The 23,087-nt window shown below is 34.7% G+C and overlaps 2 protein-coding genes across 2 annotated transcripts; one reads left to right on the top strand and one right to left on the bottom strand.

The window, feature by feature from the left end:
• The first annotated feature begins 1,376 nt into the window (after positions 1-1,376).
• On the top strand, positions 1,377-17,772 carry LOC108345945 (isoprenylcysteine alpha-carbonyl methylesterase ICME). Its single transcript, XM_017584809.2, has 11 exons — positions 1,377-1,736; positions 1,981-2,057; positions 2,512-2,581; positions 2,759-2,839; positions 5,716-5,790; positions 6,233-6,334; positions 6,436-6,576; positions 11,201-11,266; positions 11,338-11,481; positions 11,968-12,058; positions 17,380-17,772. Exons 1-11 carry the CDS (start codon positions 1,501-1,503, stop codon positions 17,533-17,535), a joined length of 1,239 nt encoding a protein of 412 aa, XP_017440298.1. The 5' UTR covers positions 1,377-1,500; the 3' UTR covers positions 17,536-17,772.
• A 2,801-nt stretch (positions 17,773-20,573) lies between these two features.
• Positions 20,574-21,165, bottom strand: LOC108344424 (uncharacterized). The gene is made up of 2 exons (XM_017582870.1): positions 20,932-21,165; positions 20,574-20,849 (listed from the first exon to the last, which is right to left on the bottom strand). The coding sequence occupies exons 1-2, from the start codon at positions 21,163-21,165 to the stop codon at positions 20,574-20,576; spliced, it is 510 nt and encodes a 169-aa protein (XP_017438359.1).
• Between the last annotated feature and the right edge of the window lie 1,922 nt (positions 21,166-23,087).

Below are 23,087 nucleotides of genomic sequence, written 5' to 3'. Positions count from 1 at the left end.
TTCCAACAACCAGACTCAACATTGAGGCGTAGATACATAAACCCTAATGTCCAAGTCTCAAAATCACATCTAATCATTAAACATCAATTACCAAACAATAAATGTTCAAATCTCAGAACTACATTAATTCCTAATTACCTCATTTTCTTAGGGTCTTACAATGTAAGTGTTTTGTATTCAATTCAGTTCCAATTTTCGTTAATTTTGTTCAATTTAGTAAAATATTTCGTTAATTTTATTTAGTTTAGTCCCAATTTTAAATTTTAGAAGGAAAATTCTTCATTTCTTTAAAATTAAACAAACAAATTCTTTATTATTTTTAAAATTAAAAAAAAAATTCTTCATTATTTTTAAAATTAGAAGGAAAATTTTTCATTATTTTTAAAATTAGAAGGAAAATTCTTCGTTATTTTTAAAATTAGAAGGAAAATTCTTCATTATTTTTAAAATTAGAAGGAAAATTCTACATTATTTTTAAAATTCAAAGAAAAATTCTTCATTATTTTTAAAATTAGAAGGAAAATTCTACATTACTTTTAAAATTCAAAGGAAAATTATTTTTGAAATTAGAAGGAAAGTTCTTCATTACTTTTAAAATTATAAGAAAAATTCTTCATTATTAGAAGAAGAATTCTAATTTATTTCTAAAATTTGAAGGAAAATTGTACTTTATTTTTCAAATTAGGAGGACAATTCTCTACTATTTTTAAAATTAGAAGAAATTTTTTTCAATATTTTTAAACCAACTATATTTTAATTTTTACCTGTAAAAAAATAAAATATAAATATAATAATCATATTTCAATGTTATAGTGAGAGTTGGTTTAAAATAATGAAAAAATATTCAATAAAAATGTGAATTTTAATAAAACTTAAATTTAATCACAATAAAGAAACAAAATTGAAGTAAATGAAATCAAATTAATAAAAATTGAAACTAAATGAATAAAGTTAATGAAAATTAAAATCCAATATAAAACACGTAAGAATGACTTGGCACGTGACTTAATATTAAACATTCGAAAAACAAATTTTACATTTAAAAATAGAGAATAAAATAACATTTAAGTCTTAAATTTTATAAAAGTAAAAGATCCTAGAAACTAAAATGAAAAACAAACTAGTTCAAGAAGAATAGATCGAAGTCTTCAAAATAGTATAATTTTGTCATAAGTTTCACGACAGCATGGAGGGGCGAGTACATAAAATCCGATTCCTATTATCTGAATCAGACCATTACAAAAGAAAGCGTGAAAATCCAGTTGCTTTGAATCCATTTCCGTGTCCATCTGCACCACCCGCTATATATAAACACACACACACACACACACACACACATATATATATATATATATATATATATATATATATATATTTATTATAGATATATTTGCTTATGTAACAAAATCAACGTTGGCGCTTCATAACATACAAAACCAATGCAATAATTTACTCTTTTCCGATCCGATACACCCTCCGATTTCTCAGCCTACGCCGGCGATGGCCACCCTCTCCAGTCGCCGCCGCACGCTCCCGCCGGATGACATTGACGCCCAGGTGATAACTGCAGACTCCGTTTCCACCAACTACCGCACGATGCCCTGCCTTGTCACCGGAAAAACCGTGCTCCAGCCTCACCTAGCTCGGCAAGAATCTTTACGCCGAAACATTGGCCACGTCGCTGCAGAAACCTACTTGATTACTCGCCTCGCCATCACGCTTCTTCGCTACCTCGGGTGAGTGCGTCAAATTTCAGTAATCTCTTCGCTTATTTGTTATTTGTTTTTTCCTATAATCTCTCGAATTATTATTTGCATATAATATGACTTTCTTTTATTATTGTAATTTCGCTTCAGCTATTGTCTGTTTTACGCAATTACAAATTGTCGTTCAAGAACTGCGAATAATTAGTTCTCAAACATCCCCTATAGTTCTTTGTGCCTTGTGGCATGTCTGATTTTCTGTTGATACATTGTTCAGGATTGGTTACCGTTGGATTACACAATTACTTGCTCTTGGATGTTATGCCTTGCTACTCATGCCCGGTTTTTTACAAGGTTTGCTTAATATAATTGTGATTTTCTCTTTTCTTATCATCAATAATGAAAATGTTAAGCTCTGAATTTACTTTGGAAGCTTCCAACAATGGATAGATCATCATAAATATTCTTATGCATTAAATGATAATCTGACTGCCATTCCTGACACTTGGCTCTTTTATATTACATGTTACTGTTTTTCCTTCCACTTGGGGAGGTGTGCGAAATTTCACACACATATTATGTATCCAGCAATATTAGTAGAAGGAAAATGTTTTTTTAACAACTTTTTTTTTTTATAACCTCTTTTTATAAAGTTTATGTGGTAGCTCGTGATTGGTTTGTTTTTAAATATACAAATCAATAAAATAGAGACACATAATCTATTGTAAAAAAGTTGTTAACATGATCTTTAATAGAAAATGTATCTTTTTATTTTTGTTTTCTTTCTCTTACTTTTGACTTTCTGCAGTTGCATATTACTATTTCTCCTCACCCAAGGTAAAGCGAAGCCTTGTTTATGGAGATCAGCCTAGAAACAGGTAAATTAAAACACTGGTAATACATGTTGTGAGGTTGGTCATTTAATGTATTGTTGCTTGATAGTCATGTAAATTGTGGTTTTTTAGGTTCGTTCTATATCTACCAGCCGATATCTTGGGATGTTGATCATTTAATGTATTGTGTGCCTGATAGTCATGTAAATTGTGGTTTTTCAGGTTCGATCTGTATCTACCATCTGATATTGGTGAACCTAACCCAGTTTTGATATTTGTAACTGGGGGAGCATGGATTATTGGGTGAGTAGTTTGAAATGTCTACATGGCTTTGCTTTCATGTTTTAATTTTCTCTTTGTATAGCGTTGATTCTTATTCAGTACATGCAACAGTAATTCATTTTCAAGTCACAAGCAGTTTTATCTATGGGTGAAGTCTTAGCAAAAAGCAACTGCAAGCTGTTGATGATGCTTTGAAACATACTACGACATTATTCGGTTATGGGGGTATTATGATATATTGGAGTAAAGAATATATTCTTTTCTCTCTTTGTAATGTTCCGTTACACTAGCACAATATTCCCCAGAGTTTGCTATTTCTAGCTGTCTCTTTTTAGTGATCCTGTTTTGCTGTTTTGGTCTTTTTTCTTTCAAGGCTAGCTACTATAAATACTCCCTTTGTACTATGCTTTACCTGTTCCAGAAATAATAAAACATTATGTTGAATATTACGGTTTTAACTTTTCTCTAAGTTGGTATCTTAGCATTTCATCCTCACGGCAACATTTAACTTTTTTTAACCTTGGCTATTTCTTTTCGGTCGTGGCTACTGCTAATCCCACTGCTTCTGCACCTTATTCCTTTTCCAATTCCCTTGCTGAAAACCTTGATGACTCCAACTATCTTCGTTGGCCTCCACAAGTTGAACCCATTATTAAATCACATTGAGTTCACCATTCATTGCTTGTCTTAGAATTCCTCCACTATATCTCTCTAATCAAGATATTGATCTTGTGAATCCACCATATGAAGTTTGGGAAGTTTAGTATCAAATGCTTTTTACATGGCTTCAATCAACATTATTAAATTCTCTTTTGCGTTAATATTTTGAGACAATCCTACCATTTGGGACATGATTCATGAGTACTTTCATCTTTAGACAAAAACTTGTGCTTGACAACTTCGTCCTGATACTGTGTATCTCTTGATGGCAAGATGATGCGAGATTTTTTATCTCACATCAAAACCATTGTTAATAACTTGAGGGTATACTCTGTTCTGCTTGAAGAGAATGTTGATGCCATATCCTTGGAGATTTACCACCTGAGTGTGCACCACTCATTTCTATTATTAAAAGCAAGTTCATTACTACTTTTGTTACTAAAGTGGACACTCTTCTTGCTCATGAATCTTGTGCCACCCGATTTAACAAGAAATCTTTCTTTCCTGCTCTTAACTACACTCAAGGATATGTACCAACTACTTCACTAATAGTGGTTATGCTCATGCTAGTGGAGGCCAAGGCGACACCATCGGTGGGGATGGTGGTTGTCTTACTCGAGGTCATGGTGAACACTTTGCAAATATTCCATGCCAAATCTGTTTGATAATGGCCATACTGCTAACATTTGCTTCTATAGGTATGATGCAACTTATCAACCACTTGTATCTCTTCTTTTCTATGATCATTCCACATTGCATCATGTCTAGCTCAATCCTTCTCAGGCTAACACCAAAATACCTAACAATTGGGTGAATCCTAATTTAAAGAATTTCAATCAAGATAACATTATGTTTGACTTTCTGTTTGTGGCACCATTTACATTTCCATAAGATGTCATTTTCAATGAACAACAGTTTCCGTACTGTGTTCTTTTTGAGCTAAGTCCTGCCAAGAATAGTTTGTGGTCTGACTATTTTCATAATACTCCAGATTTATCGTCTCTTGTTCTTCCTGTGGCACCGTCACAACATCCTTTTTTCTTCTGATGCTAGTCATCATCTTGGTGACCATCATCCTTGATCTGTGTCACCCACTAATCCTCCTGTCCTTGACCTGTTAATGTTTAACCCATGCAAGCCAAGTCCAAGTTTGTATTACTTAATCCGTGTCTTCATCCCTTGTTGTTTCCACCTTGATTCTCACTACAGTATCTTAAAAGGAACCACCTTGCATGGTCTTCTCATGAAATCTGCTGCAGTAGGTAGACCTCTTTCTGTCACTGCACTATGTGATGCTGATTGGGCCTCTAACATTGATGACAGCAGATCCACCTCTGGCCCCATATTTTTTTAAAGTCTAATTTAATCTCTTGGTGATCCTGTACACAATAAGTTATAGCTAGGTCTAGTATGGAAGCTCTGAAACCACAGCTGAGTTAACTTGGATTCAAGCTTTGCTACAAGAACTGTGTGTTCCCTTTTCTACTCCGATCTTACTCTGTGACAATCAAAGTACAGCGGTCATTGATCAAAACCTTGTTTTCACAGTCACGCTAAACATTTGGAAGTTGATGTCTTCTTTGTTCATGATAAATTTCTCTCCAAACAAATTCAGGTTTATCATATTCTAGCCTTGGATCAACGGGCAGATTTTCTGATGAAGCCATTTTCTCCAACTAGATTTACTTTGGTCAAAGACAAACTCAATGTGACTGATATTTCTCATGCAATTGGACTTTGAGTTTGAGGGGGGCTATTAGGATATATCAGAGTAAAGAATATAAAAGATATTTTTTTTCTCTCTCCGTACCTTTCCATTACATTAGCACAATATTCCCCTTTATTTTGTTATTTCCTGTCCCTTTTTGGTGATTCTCTTTTGGCTTTTCGGTCTTTCTGCTTTCAGGGGTAGCTACTCTCCCTCTGTATTTTTCTTTACGTGTTACATAACTAATAAAATGTTAAATCTTTTTATTATGGTTTTATCCTTTTTCTAAGAGGGGGTCGACAAAATACTACAAGTGGTTATGATGAATTGTTGCTTCAATTTTGAAATTGAATTTTAGAAATTTACTGACTTGAATGATTTGGTTCATGTCACACTTTGTGATGCCATAATATAGTTGGTCTCCTGCACCATGGCATAGCTAGAATTTTAGTTTATGCGTGTATGTAAACCTATTCAGCAATCTTTTATCTCTTAAAAGTTGAAATAATTGCGTTGGGTTTTGATTTAGGTATAAAGCATGGGGTGCCCTTTTAGGACTACAGTTGGCAGAACGAGGCATTATAGTGGCATGCTTAGATTACAGGTACCTGGTCTCAGTTCAGCAGTGCAAGATTGAGTCTACAATTTACATTTGGTCTGACTTGCTCTATGTTTGAGGTATTTTTATGGACAAATTGGGTTTTTTTATGTCTATTTCTAGGACATTTAGTCCGGGAAATTCATAAATGATAACTACAAGGGTGCTTGTATCACACAATGTCCTGAACTTAATAGTTTTGACTATGCACATTTTAATTCATAATTTGTTTTTAAGTTAGAAATATAGTACATCACATTTACTATTAGCATTTCGGTAATTGAAATCTTAATCTTATAGTTGTTCCAAAGGACGAGATTTCTTTTACGCAATGTTACAACTTAGTTATATAATAAAGGGTACAAACAAGATAATTGTTACATCTAGTTTTCGAATAAAATGCTATGTTTAGCATTTAATAGATTTTTTTTTTTTTTTTTGAGTGTAGAAATTTTCCTCAAGGGACTATCAGTGACATGATAAATGATACTTGTCAGGGAATTTCCTTTATCATCAACAACATAGCTAAATATGGAGGTGACCCTAATAGGTGGAGTGCTACTATGATACAAGATTCCTTTTCGTCATATATTTGGACATTCAACAATGAGATTGATCTATTAATTTTTTTTTTAAATAACTATATAACAGAGTTTATCTAATGGGACAATCTGCCGGTGCTCATATTTCCTCTTGCGCTTTACTGGAGCAAGCAGCCAGAGAATCAAATAAAGGAGAGAATGTTTCTTGGAGCATTTCGCAGATCAAAGCTTATTTTGGTTTATCTGGAGGGTAAGACACTTTGGTTAGTGTTTCATCTATATCTTGAATTTTGTTGAAATGGTGAATTTCAACAAGTATATGTTCATTCTAGATTGTCTAGAACATATTGATGCATTTCCTTCGTAGAATTTTTGTCCTTTAATTTCGAAGTTATTTTTTATACTAAGATGCGCCTTAAGAAAAGTGGAAAACTTAACTTCTCATTCACATGATCACTGTTGCTTAACGGTTATGAATATTGGACAACAAAGGGCTAGAATGTTGCACAATGGAAATGTTGTATTCCATGAGTGGTCAAACCAGAAAGATAAGAAGAGAAAAGAACGTGTTTTTGAAAAATTAGGAAACTCTTATGCAGGAAAAGTGTAGAACCACTCCCTAAATATTTAACACAAGAAAGTAATACCAATAGAAGCCCAAATTAGAAGAGTTTGACCGAGAATCTCCCAATTAAAAGGTAAAATATGAAAATCTCCCAAGTGAAAACCCTTGACAAGGATCCAAAAATAAATGGTGCTTCGTGCATGGTTTGCTCTCATTGCGTCGTTGTAAGCTGCTCTCTTGTGGCTAAGGTGTTTTGATCTGTTCTACACTTTGTTCTAGTTTAAATTATATAAACTATTTTTCTTTTTAATTTTTAATTGAAAATTAGAATTAGGAATTAAGAAATAGGAATTAAGAAATAGTAATACTTTAATTATTTAATAATTATAGAATATGTTTTTAAATTTTGTAATAGAAAATTGAAATTAGGGAGCAATTTAAGGCATCTCTGGGGTGGATCAAATTCTATTGAGATATTTAAGGAAGTTTCAGATTTAGTTCCTGTTAGTTTTAATTTTGTATGACTTGTATCTTGGTTTTATTACTAGCATTTCAATCCCACAATCTCAGATTTATTTCCTAGAATGGGCTGTGCTTGTGTCCTAATTATCCAATCAATGTATGTATATATATCATATATATGTTGGCACCAAATAAGAAAAATTATTTTCTTCTAATTTTGAGATGGTATCAGAAATGCACCTTATGTTTGTTCCTGTGCTTACATATGATTGGAACAATGCGAAATTAGTGAGATCGTCTTATAGGACTATGAAGGTCTATTTTAGGAGGAAGGTTGTTAAAAATAAAACATAGGTTTTTAGGTGGTTTGGGTTGCTATAGTCTCCTTAGTGGGAAGACTATATATGGGTAGGGGCGTGTCTTTTAGAGGACACTTTTTTGTTAATTTAAGAGGCTGGACAGGATTAGTGACCTCCTATGTGAAGGGAAACATTTCCCTCGGTTGTATTTGTGTACTTTGCTGGTGTTGGAATAATAGCTTTGTTTCCAGTGCTGAGTATTGACAAAATTGGTGTTTGTGGGTGTAAAACTGAACGTTATCGGTTCCTTGTAATCAAGAAACCTAACATTGTCAGTGGTGTTTACCCGTCGGCCTTTGAACAACCTTGTCCTCAAGGTGGAAATCTGGGAATTGGACTCTCATGGTCGGCTTATCCTCCCATGTAGCAGCTTCCGATCCCTCTCCCTGCCACTCAATGAGCACCTGTGGCACTGCCTCTCCGTGCAACTGAATGGTCCTTCTTTCCAACATTTTGAGGGGATTACATTCTGGTCTTCCTTCTTGTAAATCTTCCGGTAGCTTCCTCTCAACTTGGTGGGTCCCCACCGCCAGTTTGAGTTGAGATACATGGAAAACAGGGTGTATACGGGCTGTCTTTGGCAGCTGTAACCTGAACGCCACTGGTCCCACCTATTTTATCACTTGGAAAGGGCTGTAATACCTTGCTGACAGCTTGGGATGTAATCTGGTAGGCATGGAGGCTTGCCTATGGGTCTGATCTTCAAGTAAACCCAGTCCCCCTCCTTCATCACTGATGGGCTGCATTTTCTGTTGGAAAATTTGGCCATGGTCTTACGCCCTTTCTAGATGATACTGCAACTGCTTAAGGGCTTCATCCCTATGTTGTAGCTCTTGTGCCACTACTTCCACTTCTGTTTCACCTGGCACAAAGCTAGGGACGGAGGAGCTCTCCTATACACTATTTCAAAGGGAGTGCACTTGGCCACACTTTGGTAGCTGGTGTTATACCAGTATTCTGCCCATGAGAGCACATAGCTCCAGTTTTTGGGCTTTCCGAACTAAAACACCTTAAATAGGTCTCCAAAGTCCTATTTAAAACTTTTGTCTGGCCATCTGTTTCAGGGTGGTAGGCAGTACTCATCAACAACTTTGTGCCCTGTAATCTAAACAACTCCTTCTAGAGCAGACAAAGGAAGGTTGGATCCCTGTCACTAACTATCGAGGAGGGTATTCCATGTAGTTTTACTATGTCCCTCACGAAAGCCTCTGCAATAGTCTTGGCTGAATAAGGGTGCTTGATCCATGATGAAGATCCTAATATTCTTTTCTGGACACTTGTGGCCTGGCTAGAAGGATCACCACAGTGAAAACATCTTCCCTCTTCCCTTCTCTGGATATATTTTGGGTATGGAAGATTCCTTATCCCCCTGCTTCTATTATCTCCTACTGAATTACTTCTTATCTTGGAACTCACTGTGGTATTAACACCTTCTTTCCTTGCGGAGCTTATGTTACTCTTAGTGCCCTGTCCACTTTTTGCCCTTCTGTGCGTCTCTGTTCTGGACACAGCCCCAATCCCTCCTTGATATCTTCTAAAAGATTGAGTTCCCCTATTGGTCCCTCCCTTGTCCTGTCTGGGATCTTCTGTAACCTCCTCTACATCCTTGGCTATCTCCATAGCCCTTAGCAATTCTCTGGGTTGTGGGCCCTAATTTGGCTCCTAATATTCCCTTGCAAACCCGCATAGAAGTGTCCCAATAGCTGCTCCTCTGTCAACTCAGTGGCTTGCGCCACTAGCCTCTCAAATTCTTGAATATAATCCTCCATAAACCCATTTTGCCTTATTGCTGCCAGTTTTTCAAAAGCAGTGGACCTCTCTCTTCCTCCAAACCTTATCAGAGCCTCTGTTAGATCCTCCCAAGAAGGATTCTTGGTCTTCTTTTTCCAGAATTGGAACCAATAGCTGGCTCCTCCCTCCATACTAATGAAGGCCAACCTTATCTTTTCTTTTGCTGAAATGTTTTGAATTTCGAAAAAGTTCTCTGCTCTAGATATCCAGCCCACTGGATGAGCCCCTTCAAATATAGGTAATTCTATTCTCTTCATCCAGCATTTCTTTAATTCCACTTTTTCTTCTTCCATCTCCTCCTCCAACTCATCCCATCTTCCCCTTCTTTCCCCATTAACCGACCCCTGACTGCCCTTCGAATTCCCTTCCGAGTTCTTTGTTTTTTTCATGAGAACCTTGATCGTATCCATGAGTTCTTGATGTCTTTCTCTGGTCTCCTCCCGTAAATCGTCCAAGGACCTTCCTTGTTTGCTGACCATTCTTTCTAGTGTGGTCATTCTCCCTTCCATGACTGCCCCCTTCAGAGATTCGGTAGGTTGGACCACTTTGATAGGTTTCTTGGCAGTAAGAAACCCAAGATACCCTTGGTTAGCACTCAACACACATAATTCCCAAAAACAGTAAACTGTATTGATTTCTGAAGAACAAAAGACAATGTTCAATAGCTACCAAGGAAGCAATCCTTCCTTCACACAGGATGTATTATTCCTGTCAAACACTTACAAACAAAATGTGTCCCCCTTGAGACACTCTCCCCCCCCCCCCCCCCCCCCCCCCCCCCCCAAACAACCTAACTAACTTTCCCTCCTCCTAACCATCATGTCTTGTTTATAATTCTCTTCCTCCTTTCATATACCCTTAGGGTCCTATCAAATACTCATTACTACTTAGGGTCCTATCAAATACTTCCTCCTCTCATATACCCTTGAGACGGTCCTGTCTTATAGATAATCTTGTCTTAACATAATGTTGTCATCATCAATGATGTAGGTGAGGGTAACAATCCTTTATTATCCAACACGTTTTCAATAAAAGCAATAAAAGTCATTTGTTATTTTAAATTCAGTGCAATATTGTTTTATATTAGCCATATCACCTCACATTTCTTAACACATGAAGACAAAAAAGCAAGATGATGGAACAGGAGAATAGTCATATCATCCAATTAACACAAAAATGACAGCAACTCTATTAAAAGATATTAAATGTTTTAGTACTCAATAGTCCAATAAAATTTAATAGGGATTCGATTAAAATTACTCAAATTTATGAGGGATTTAGAACTTAATTAAGCATTTTTTTTACCTATTTTTCTTAATTACAATATTAAAATATTAAATTAGTATGTTATTTTATAATTTTTTTCTTATGAAGGAAACTCTTACAAGTCAAGTTGACGGAGCTTCAACAAGTTTATGTATACTTTGAAGTCTGATAATCTTGGTGGATGCAGTAAAATATTATTCCATATGCTTATGGTGATGTGAACTTTATGGTTTATTGGTGCAATGTTTAATCCCTTGCATGTTTCCATGGTACATTTTCATTTTACTTATGTGAAAAAGAGTGAAACAGATTTCTGTTTTTCTTTTTTGTGTGAAGAGATCATTTATGACTGCTTCTGAATTATGCACCCCGATAAATTGGTTTAGACCTGTTAAGGATATGCTATTAACAGTTTCAACACATATATGCAGATACAACTTATTGGATTTAGTGGATCACTTCGACAATCGAGGCTTGTATCGTCAGATCTTTTTGAGGTATGTCCTGAAAAACCAAGTTTCATTATGAGGCTATCTTTTTCCGTTTTTATAACTGATTATCATTTCAGCATAATGGAAGGTGAAGAGTCTTTGACGGTATATTCACCTGAAATTAAAATTCAAGATCCATGTCTCAAAAGTGCCATTCCTCACTTCCCACCAGTATATCTGGTCCATGGAACTGCAGATTATTCCATACCATCAGTAGCTAGGTTAGTCTATGAATTGAAATTCACTGGTTATTATATTTTGTTCATAAAAAGATTGGTTATCATATACTTTTTTTCTGTTCAAGGAAACTTCTGAAGGTCTCAATTGTATTCTTCTGCGGTGTATTGCCACACTATAAATAAGACCTGATCATTGTTGCAACGTAAAGATTGAAAGGGTTACTTGACTGTCATGTACCTAACTTAACCCTCTTTAGATCTTGGCTTGTACTAATAACAGCACAGGAAGAGTTTGATGATCTCTGGTTATCATAGAACTAAATAACTTTTATGACTTTGTGGGTTCTTCTTTCTTTTCTATGGTACTTGTGTTATCTCTGTGGATTATTAAACACAAAGATGGAATGCTATTGTTTACTAAGAAATGAAACATCCACTGTGGTAATTTTCTTTGCTAGACTTACAAACATTAATGTCAAAAAGTCGGTTGCCTTTGTGTGAGGGGCTATTAATAAGTGATTTTTGCAGTGAACGGTTTGCTGATGCTCTAAAGAAGGCAGGGGCAAGAGCTGAGTTGATTTTGTGTGAGGGGAAGAGTCATACAGATTTGTTTCTACAGGTAAGTTAAACGTGAAGCGATTTCAAATTTTTGGGTACTAAATAAAATATAAAACTTTATATTATGCAACATGTTTTAAGTTATCGTTTTGACTATCTTTTTAATCATAGAGCTGAAAAAGGAATCATGTGCCATATACGTAGTGCTCTAAACGTTTTGTCTAATAAACTTGAATTGATTCCTTTTCAACCTTGTTAGATGTAACAAACTTAGGCCTATCTCTTTGTATTTTCCTATTTATAAACACATAATTGTATATGCTATATACACATTAGGGATTCAACCTAAGCTTCTCTCTTTTATAGTAACATTCTATGAGAGCCTGGTTAATCCTCTATCTCTTTCTGGATCTATAACTTTCATTGTGATAAGGACTCGTTGGAATTTTTTCACTATTTTTAGGTTGTTTCTCTCTCTTGGTAATTATTTTCTATCTCTACAATCATCTATGGTCTTTTTTGTTGCTCGAAAGTTTGATTCATCCATCTATACTCTTAAGAAGTGGACTTTAAGCCTTTCTCAACCTTAAAAATCGGTTAATAAGATGTGATTTGCATCAATTTATATACTATAAATTTGTCTTATCTTTAATTAACAATGGATCGCCAACAAACCTCCTCATGTATATGGGAGTAGACATTTATAATGGTCTCATAATGAGTGGCAAGATAGGTTCAACAAACAACAAATCTCGTTAGGATAGATTTCGGGTTGCTTTGATACTATTTTAAGAAGTGAACTTTAAATCTAACTCAATCTTACAAAACTGAATTGTAAGGTGAGATTTCCCCCACTTATATATTATAAATTTGATTTATCTTTAGTCAATGTGAAATCTCTAACATATACCAATTATCTTAATGTGCATCTATCCACTGATAAATTGGATGGAACTAATTATGATAATTGGACATCATACATTAGACTTTGGCTTAAGAGTTAAGGTTATGTTGATCATCTTAATGAGTGTGGCTACTATTACTGAAAATGAGCTTTCTTGTTGGTTAAAAAATGATGCTCAATTATGAATTGTATTCAACTTTATTATTCATTCATCACTGAAACAAATTCTTCGTGCTTATTTATGAGACATGTTCAGAAGTTTGGGAATTGGTCAAATTGTTATACACCAATGATACTCAATACTTTTATGGTATTTTGTCAAAATATCCTAAGTAATGTTGGTCCTAGATGTTTTGATGGTACAATGGCTGAATACTTGGGTAGCGTTCATGCTTTTCTCCATGACTTCAATGAGTTATTATCTCCTGCCTTCACTCCTTCTCAAGAACTAAAGTAACAATCGAAGTTTTTTATGTTGTGGCCCATCTCTTTGTATTTTTCCTATTTATAAAAGCATAATCCTATGTGTTCAATATACATTAAGGATTCAGCCTATGTCTCTCATGTCTCTTATTTTAATAGAAACCATGTCTTTGGTATGGTTTTTGGTGTTGTCCTTTCCCAAAATGGCCATCTCATTACCTTTTTCAGCAAGAAGTCGTGTGCATGTACGCAAGTCACCTCTATCTATGCCCGTGGATTGTTGGTTATCATAGAAGTGGTCAAATAGTGGAGTCAATATTTGATAGAAACCTCGCAGTTGGTCCTTTACTTTTCTGTTGAGATTTCCAAGTTGCATGGTCTTCTGAAGTGAATCATATCATAACATGATTTGCTATTCCTTAGTAATTTTTGGAATGAGCCCTTTCACTTACAAAGCGACCAACTCATTTAGTATTCGCATACCATCTCCGAACGGATGACCAATCACAGGTGATTAACAAAAGTTTACCAGGTTTACCTGATTTGTTTTCCAGTGACAACCTTCACACATGTTACAATTCCTTCATCTGGCCAAATTTTGGTATAACACTTCGCACGATTTCATCATCAACATCACCCTGTTCCTAGCTTTCTATGACCGCCCGCCATTGTCCATACTAGACTATGTCAACGATATCACTACAGTCCTGTCCTTGGCCACTCCCTACAAGAACATACCAAAATGCTCTACCAACTACGACAAAACTTGAATTGCACTTGTCAACGAATGACCATTGTGGCCTCTAAAACATGCTGCCATCATGTCTTCCACCCAGGTGACAAGGCCCTCTGTCTCTGCATCATATCATCAAGGCTCGTGTTTCTCCACGTCCCTCCAACAAACTTGCCATGAAATTGTGTACTTTTCATGGTGATCTGCCGATCGACAAAGTCACCTACAAACTAACTCTGCCTCCTTCCTCATGAATCCACCTTCATCTTTTTCATCTCTCTTCTTTGATCGTATCATGAATCCTCTCCCCCTACCTTCATACATCAGCCACCTGAACTAACCTCTCAAACCAACCCAGTAAACCTGAGACTCACTCTCTTCCCCAACTCCACACTCATTTCTTCTCTACTTCCCAAACCACTTTAATATAGAGAAAACGAGGTATTGTTGCCTTTGCTACACCCACTTTGTCCTCATCTAATCAAACCCCACACGACCCTTAATTCTGCCAAACTTATCCCCTCATATAACGCCGAACCCTTTAACCAATTCCACTCACACAACATGTTCTCCTTAAGCTCAGCAGTCTCCCAACACTAACAATTTGAACTGGCATCTACTAATCAATCATTAGTGCACCTAAAAACATTTTGAATTGTATGATTTAGAATATATTTTGAAATGTACAATTCCAAAATACATTAAGTGTACAGTGTTGTAATTTAAGATAATATCTTTAGAATCTTCCTAATTAGAGGAAATAAATATATAATCTTTTATTTTATTTTACTTTCCTAGTTTCCCTATTTTCCTTTTTAGGAGAATTAGATTATTACAAATAGAGAGTATCATAATGAATTTTTTATGATTGAGAATAATAAATTAGTCTTATTTTCCACTTGGTATCAGAGCTTGTCTGATCTACTTCTGCCGTCTTTGCTGTCCGCCAGTGGCCGGCCGCCATGGCCGCCGGCTGCCCCCTAAAAATCTCTTTTTTAACCAGTAGCTTTGTACCTTCAATGGACAATCCTACTCCAGTTTCCGTAGCCAAGTTTATGCTTATGATCCTTAGATCAATTGAGTGTCTTTCACAAGAGCCACCTAGAATCTTCATGACCAACAACAAGTTGGTTTCCTCCGATAACAGCTAAAGAAGTCGTTCTTCCATACTTTGGCCCAGTAAAATTAGAATGGGTCCTTCTTTAATGCCCAAACGTTGGCATTCTCATTGGCTTCCATTCATATGCACCCAGAATCAAAGAGACATAACCCTAGAAAGGCAACTGCCTCCACTGAACCAGCCGTCGCCAGCTGCAACCCAATCGATCTCCACTGTCGATCATAGCCTGCCACCGCCGACCACCGTCCACCGCTGGCCATCGTCCGCTGCTGTCACAGTCAGTTGTCATTCCTACCTCTACTGCTTCCGCTATTTTCTTCTCCATCCTGAAAGCTGCCATCCAGTTGCACCTGGAAATTGATTCGCTGAAAAATTGTGAAGAAGGCCTCCGATTCCAAATTTGTAGGGGGGCCTTAGCCTTCCATTTTCCCTCATTGTCCGTTTCCCGAACGTTCTCAAAAACCACTTAGCTCCAGAATTTACTTCCTGACGTCCTCGGGCAATGGGCCACTGCTAACTCCATCGTAGTCGTTGTAGTCACCAGTAGCATCGTTGAAGCCGACATCTTCAGCGTCGGGGAAGGAAACGGGGTTGTTGTCAACGCGGACGAAGATGTAGTTGGATTGGGAAAAAATGGGTCAGAGGCGTCGCGAGCGATGAGCTGGAAAGTGGCAGAGTTCTTCTTGTCAATGAACTTCTTCTTCCTCCCTCCCATTCTGCCTTCCAATTGTTTGACGAAAGGAAAGACACTAACAATTGCGAAGTGTGTAAATGTTTCGGTAACTTCTTGGGCGACAATGTTTGTTGTGTTTCTTCCGTCATCTTCTTCTCCATTGAGAAGGGTTCTCTGCCTTCACGGGCTTTCTGCCACCACCAATGGATTTCTTCTTCCTCTTTCTTGTGCGGCACTGAGTGGTGCTTCTTGCCGACGTCTCTGCCACTTGTGCCGCTGAATGCCCTAACACCTGTGGCCAAGCTTGTCTCCACAATTCTGTGATTCTCTCTTGCAAGTGTGATGTCCTCGTTGGCCTGTGGCATGAAGGGGAATCTATTTCTGTAGCTGTAATGTTTCAGTCAAGAATTCATCAGCCTTGTTGGCGGGTGCTTTAATGCCGTTGTCGTTGTAATGTTTCAGTCAAGAATTCATCAGCCTTGAAGGTTTGTTATTGTTTATGGTAGTTAAGTCCCTACAGTTTGTTGTTGCTCGCTATTGGAGGCCCTTCATCTGTTCTTGTTGTTTGTTGTTGTTTGCTGCTGCAAGTCATCATCCATTTTTTATGGAAATCTCCCTCGTCCATGCTGTCTAAGTTGAAGTTTCATGGTGCTAGTTCGCCCTCGTCCATTGCTGTCCAAGTTGAAGTTTCATGGTGCTAGTTCATCCTCATCCATTGCTGTCAAATTTGGTTTATTGATGTTCTCTACAATTGAGTTTAACTATTTCAAGCTTGGTTCATACAATCTTGTATGATTCAGCTTGAGGGGGGAAGTGTTGTAATTTGAGATAATATCTTTAGAATCTTCCTAATTGGAGGAATTAGATATATAATCTTTTATTTTATTTTACTTTCCTAGTTTTCCTATTTTCCTTTTTAGGAGAATTAAATTATTACAAATAGAGAGTATCATAATGTATTTTTTATGATTGAGAATAATAAATTAGTCTTATTTTTCACTTACAGTTTGGAAATACATTCTATACTGTAGAATCCAAAATAATTTTTTTTCTAGATTGTAAAATCTCAAATTCCAAATATTTTGGGAATCTTCGAAAATTGTATGGAGGGACATTTTTTACGTTTCCAAAATCTATGGAAGATGTAAGGAGAAATCATAGAACTGCAAGAAGAAATTGGCTGATAACAGTGTTCCTCTACATGATATGCAGTAATTGACAATGAGCCTTCTATCAATAACATGCCCCCTAGAAATATTAGAATCCTGTGATGTTTAGATTCTTGGTCATATAGGAATCTTTCCGGTAGAAAACTAGTACTCTTTTTTGTTAGAATACTATACGGATGTCATGTTTGGATTTAACTTATAATATACGTAGGTCTTTATACCATTATGGTAATGAAATATAGAGAAAAGTTTGTTTTGTATAAATTGTGTTTTCTTTCTTTTTCCTCTGCTGTACGTACGATCACGCATCAGAGTTCCACAATGTGTATGGAATTTCTAATTCTGAACCATGCTGTGCAGGATCCACTCCGAGGTGATTACCTATTCGAGCATGCAGTTGCCGTTATACACTCCAATGATAGTGATGCTCTTACAAAGGACCCCTTTGCACCCCGAAGAAAACGCCTTGTTCCTGAGATTTTATTAAAGTTGGCCACCAAGATAAGTCCCTTCTAAGTATAAGCTTGTGATCGTAGTGATTACAATCTTACTGTATGCTATTCGATTCCATAATTCAATAGTATTCGGCCACCTACCCATTCATGTTTTAAGATGAATCTCGTGATAGATAAATGAACGGGTCTGTAAAATTTCGTACCATCCATAAAATTCACGTAAATCAACAATTCCTTAATTTTAATTTTCACCAATACTCATGAAAAGAATTGAAATAAATTTAATTGATCAATGAAAGAATTAGAAGTGCTTTATTCTTTTCCTATTTAGTTATTTCACTGTTTTATTTGTTAGTAGCTTATTCAATACATGCATTATATATATATATATATATATATATATATATATATATATATATATATATATATATATATATAATTTTGCTATTTCATTGTTTCACTTTCATCTTCCTAAAATAAAGGCTTCACTGATATGTAACTAATAATTTTATTTTATAAGACTTATGGTTGGATTCTTTTATCTATGTTCAGTTTAAAATTGTTATATTTAACATTATATATCATGATATATTTGAAGTAATGTTTTATGGTGAATGAATTTTATGATTCGGATTCCAAAGTTAGTTCGTTTATGTACGATTTGATTTTTTATTGGACAATCTTGCCTGTAAGTGTAGTAATCACAAACTTCTGATGATAATGTATGACACTATCCATGCATGAAATAACAGTCATTCATAAAAAAAAATGCATTACTTGACATTTTTGTTTTAAAATTGAGTTATAAAAGGAAAATGGTTTGACGGTAACCTAAGATGATCTAAGCTTTTTTTTATTTGAGGATTAAATATTCTTTTTGTCTTTTAACTTTAATATAAAATTAAAATTATTTTGAAATTTTGGATTAATTTAGTCTTTCATTTTCAAAACTGCGTGAATTTAGTCATTTTAACCAAATTTTATCAAGATTATTGAAGGTTTTAAATATGTTTTTCAATTAACATTGAAGTAAAATTATGTCAAATAGGATAAACAATTCAATATTATTATGGAATAAGTTTGAAATATTAAATAAATCTGACAAAATTTGGTTAAAATAACTAACTTTATACATTTTTTAAGTTAATGGATTAAATTGGATTAAAGTTTTAAAGAGAAATTAATTTTAATGTTCATTTAAAATTAAGAAACGAGAAACATGTTTACTCCTTTATTTAACATGAGAGGATCACTTTTCTCATGTTTCTTCCAAAAAAAAAGGTTGAGATTCCTTATGTAGAAGTAAAATAAGAAGGTTTCCTAACTCTTCCATCTTAGTCGTGCTTTGAGTATTATTTTTCTTTCATTTGTGTCAACAATAACTAGGGTCGACTTAGTGTTGAAAGTGTTTGGATAAAATAAATTAGGTTATTTTAATCTTACTATGATTATTTTACACAATAAAAACAGCAGTAGTGTAATTTGTTTTAATATGATTGTTTTCCCTCGTTACATTCTAGTTTTCTTATAACTGACACCAAAATCATTTGTCCATGGTTTAATAACCAGTAATACTACTCGAACAGAAGACAAGTGCTAGTGTTCCTTTTTGAAACTTTTGCAATGAAACTGTACAGTACCATACACATTCACTAGAAGTGTCCTTGCATTGGTTTCCGTTGGGTTTAAAGCATAACAGACAAAAGAATGAAAAAGAAATTGATGTATTTTATTGAGCATTAGTAAATATTTATATACAGAATTTGTAACCGATATTGAGAAATATCTACTAAAACTTAATTAATTAAATAATATATAAAATCTTTCAAAAAAAATAGAATAAGAATATATTTTTATTTAACTTATTTGACTCATTCAACCAAATGTTGTTTGAGTCACAAAATTTCAATAATCTCCTCTTTGACTCAAAGTTAGCATACACTAAGTTTTTTCGTCCTTGACCGTATCATCTAAAGTTCCTTCACTTTTGGAAGTTACAATCACAATTTCTTGCTTAGTCTTCATGTCCTTACATCATAACTTTCTCATCTACTTGTAGTTGTTCTTTTGGCTTTTCCGCATTTTCAGCTTTTGCTTCAGGAAGAGTTGTCTTAGCCTGCTCTTCTTCCTCTAATTTTTCTGGTTCATTTTGACTTTCACCAACTTTAACACCCATTAGCTCTAATTTCTTGCCATTCAAAGATGAGTTTTTTTAGGTCCTCTGACATCCGTATGTACTAACTACAGTTTGTTTGTTGCTCTTCAAGATTTTTCTTTTGAAAAAGGCAACCTCGTTTGTTTTCCATATTGCAAAGCTACACATTCGAGTGATTTCTCTTCCAATTCAGGTAGCCCTTGTACCTGCATGTTGTCTTCAACCTTGTGCACATCAATATGCTCTTCATTAATCCAATTCAATGCAAAGCTTTTGCCTTTCATTTGAACTTTGAATAATTCTTTATTATCTGAATCTTTAATCATGCAGGTTTTATCTTCGAATAGAACTTTATAGCCTTTCTCTAGAAGTTGGCCAACACTCAACAAATTTTGGTCAATTTTAGGAATGTATAGAATATCAGTAATTAATTTCAAACCTGTGCAACCTTTGATCGCGATTGTTCCTTTGGCCTTCATTGTTATTTTTGCTCCGTTTCTAATTCTGACATTTGTGTTGTATGTTGCATCAAGATCTTTGAATAATTGTTGATCGTAAGTCATGTGGTTTGTGCAACCACTATCAATTAGCCAACTTTCTATTGATCTTGCAGTAGCAAAGCAAGAAACAACAAAAAGTTCTTCTTCTTCACCCTCTTCAACAACAACTTGTACATTATCTTGTGTTTTTGATGACTTGCAGATTTTCTCCACATGCCTAATTGTCCACATTTATGACATTTCACATCTAGTCTCCACCAACACTTTGTATGTGGATGAGTGTTTTTCTTACAAAAAGGATATGATGAAAAAACATGAGAGGATTAATTACTATCATTTTTGTGGTTGAAACTTACTGACTTACCCTTTTTTTTTCAGAAATTTAGTTGCCAAAGCCCCTTCAATATGACCTTCTTCTCTCATGAGTCTTCTTTGTTCTGGAGCCTAAAGTGCAGTCAAAAGTTCTGCCAAGGTAATAGTAGAAAGATCTTTTGAGTTCTCCAAGGAAGTCAATGTGGCTTCATATCTTTCTGGAATTGTTACAAGTATTTTTTGAACAATTCGAGAATCAGGAATCTCAGTACCAAGAAGACGTATTTTGTTTGCAATGTCGAGAAGCTTGTCCGCATAATCTTTGATTGTCTCCGAATCTTTCATCCTCTGCATCTCAAGTTCTCGAACCAGATTCAAAGCTTGCATTTCCTTTGATTCTCTCACTACCTTCATACTCTTCCTTCAAAAACTTCTAGATTTCATATGTCGTTTTCATTGTCATTATTCTGTTGAAAATGACTGGAGATACGACTGTGAACAAAATTGATTTGGCTTTGGATTTTCGAAGCCTCCTTTCTTTGTGACTTTTCATTTGAGCAACCGTAAGATTATTTGGCAAGGGAGGTACTTCGTAATCCTCTTCTACTGCTTCCCATACATCATTAGCATCTAGATATGCTTCCATTTTGACAACCCACATTTGATAGTTTTGTCCATCAAATACAGGTACAGAAACGGTAGTAAAGGATGTTTGAGATTCCATCTTATGTGTGGTGGCTATTTTGTGGTTGTAGGTGTTTGTGGGTTATATCACAGATCCCATAAGATTCTTTATGCTCTTGATACCAATTGTTGGGTTTTAAAATATAAGAGACAAATGAATGAAAAGAAACTCATGTATTTTATTGAACATAAGTAGTAATATTTATATACAAAATTTGTAATCGATCTTGAGAAATATTTACTAAACTTAATTAATTAAATAATGCATAAAATCCTCAAAAAAAAATAAGATAGAAATATATTTTTATTTAATTTATTTGACTCCTTCTACCAAACGTTGTTTGAGTCACAAAATTCCAATAAGGCGTCTACTATTATTAATGAGTCCGAGTCTTTAATCGGGCAGTCTCTCCTTCAGTGCTGCTTTCACTGGAAGATGTATAACTTAGCGTTGCCAAAAAATAGCTGGTTGGCAGTTGCAAATCGGTGTGTTGAATCATTTCTACTCCCAACAAACTTAAGTTTTTTCATTAATGTGGTAAAGGAAAAACTTCAGAATCAATATGTGGATTCGATTTTTGTTAAGTTTTGGAATATAGAGTTAAATTATAATATTTACTAATCATTATTAATTAAAACAAGGTGGAAAATTAATGAAATAAATTTAAAAAAAGAAACTAACTAAGAATGCAAATGCATGATTTTAATTAAAATTAATTCTAAACATGCATGTTACCTAATATAAAATGATGAAAAAAAAGTAGAAATATGAATATGTTTTTTGCTAAAGAAAGAAGAATTGTAACAATTGGAAATACAGATTTTCTATTTTAGATTTATGAATGCAATGAATGAACTAAGTGCTTGAGAATTCAGAAATGAACGATTGAATGACATGTAGTTATACGTATCGATTTAGCTAAAGTGGACTAAAATGCAATGCAAATGAAGGAATGAATGAAACCTTTTTAAATCTGAAACAAAATCTATAAATGTTATGTCTAAACTTAGATATGCAAATTGATGATGCATGAAAAGAATGATGAACCAAAGAATCTGCTAACTATATACATGATCTGGACATTTACACTTCAATAGAAGGACTAGTATATTCACGTAAGCAGAGCCAGATAAATGGAAAGAGAAAATCACAATCTAAACTACAACGACCCTATAATCAATTAAGCAGAAATACCAAAAGTAATATGAACAAACAAGAATATTGGTAAAAGCAAAGTTTCAAGAAATGGACTATCATGTAACAAAACCAAAAACCTGAAAATAAGGGAATCACAATCTAGACTAAAGTGAAATTGAATCAAACAACTACCTTGAGTTTATTACAATAGAAAAATTAGAATTAAAGGAGAAGAAAACAAAGAACATTGGCCAAAAACAAATCTGAGAATCAGATGTGCAATGGATAGGTGAGAAACGTGAAAAAATAAGCTCTCTTTAAGGTCTTTTAGTTCATATTTCAAAACTTGAAATTAGTAATTCCCACTTAATTCTCCATGAAATCTACCTCAAAATTATGCTTTCAACTAACATCATAATCTATTCTAAGACAAATGAAATATTACATGTGCTATATTCACTATTCTCGCAATATGAAATCAAAACTAACAAAGGATAAAACCAGAAAATTAATCCTAATCTATTAGACATCATAAAACCTAAAAAAAAAACAAAAAATGGACAAAATCATAACCTATTTATCTACAATGCATGACCAAAGTGAAAACATCATATATCTAAACTACTTTCAACCAAACCAATGGAAACAAGCAAAACTAAATTTGCAGATCGAAACACAAAGCAAAACTCAAAAAAACACTTAAAATTGAAAAGAATAAAGGCAAGAAACATAAAGGAAACTTAAAAAGCACGTGAAATTGAAAATAATAAATGCAAGAAACATAAAGGAAAGGGACAAGAATCCAAAAGTAACATCATAGTTCA

This window comes from Vigna angularis, chromosome 8 (assembly GCF_016808095.1).
Source record: "Vigna angularis cultivar LongXiaoDou No.4 chromosome 8, ASM1680809v1, whole genome shotgun sequence".
In the NCBI taxonomy this organism is placed as follows: Eukaryota; Viridiplantae; Streptophyta; class Magnoliopsida; order Fabales; family Fabaceae; genus Vigna; species Vigna angularis.
The sequence above is the reverse complement of the archived record's forward strand: the minus strand, read 5'-3'. Positions and strand labels throughout refer to the sequence as shown.

What these genes read in the sequence shown, in the direction of transcription:
- LOC108345945 (XM_017584809.2), top strand. Translation starts at nt 1,501, where the DNA reads ATGGCCACCCTCTCCAGTCGCCGCCGCACGCTCCCGCCGGATGACATT. An exon ending in GGAGATCAGCCTAGAAACAG is followed by an intron (nt 2,582 to 2,758) that starts GTAAATTAAAAC and finishes GTGGTTTTTCAG; the next exon opens with GTTCGATCTGTATCTACCAT. An exon ending in TATCGTCAGATCTTTTTGAG is followed by an intron (nt 11,267 to 11,337) that starts GTATGTCCTGAA and finishes TTATCATTTCAG; the next exon opens with CATAATGGAAGGTGAAGAGT.
- LOC108344424 (XM_017582870.1), bottom strand. Translation starts at nt 21,165, where the DNA reads ATGGAATCTCAAACATCCTTTACTACCGTTTCTGTACCTGTATTTGAT. An exon ending in AATCAATTTTGTTCACAGTC is followed by an intron (nt 20,850 to 20,931) that starts GTATCTCCAGTC and finishes AAGAGTATGAAG; the next exon opens with GTAGTGAGAGAATCAAAGGA.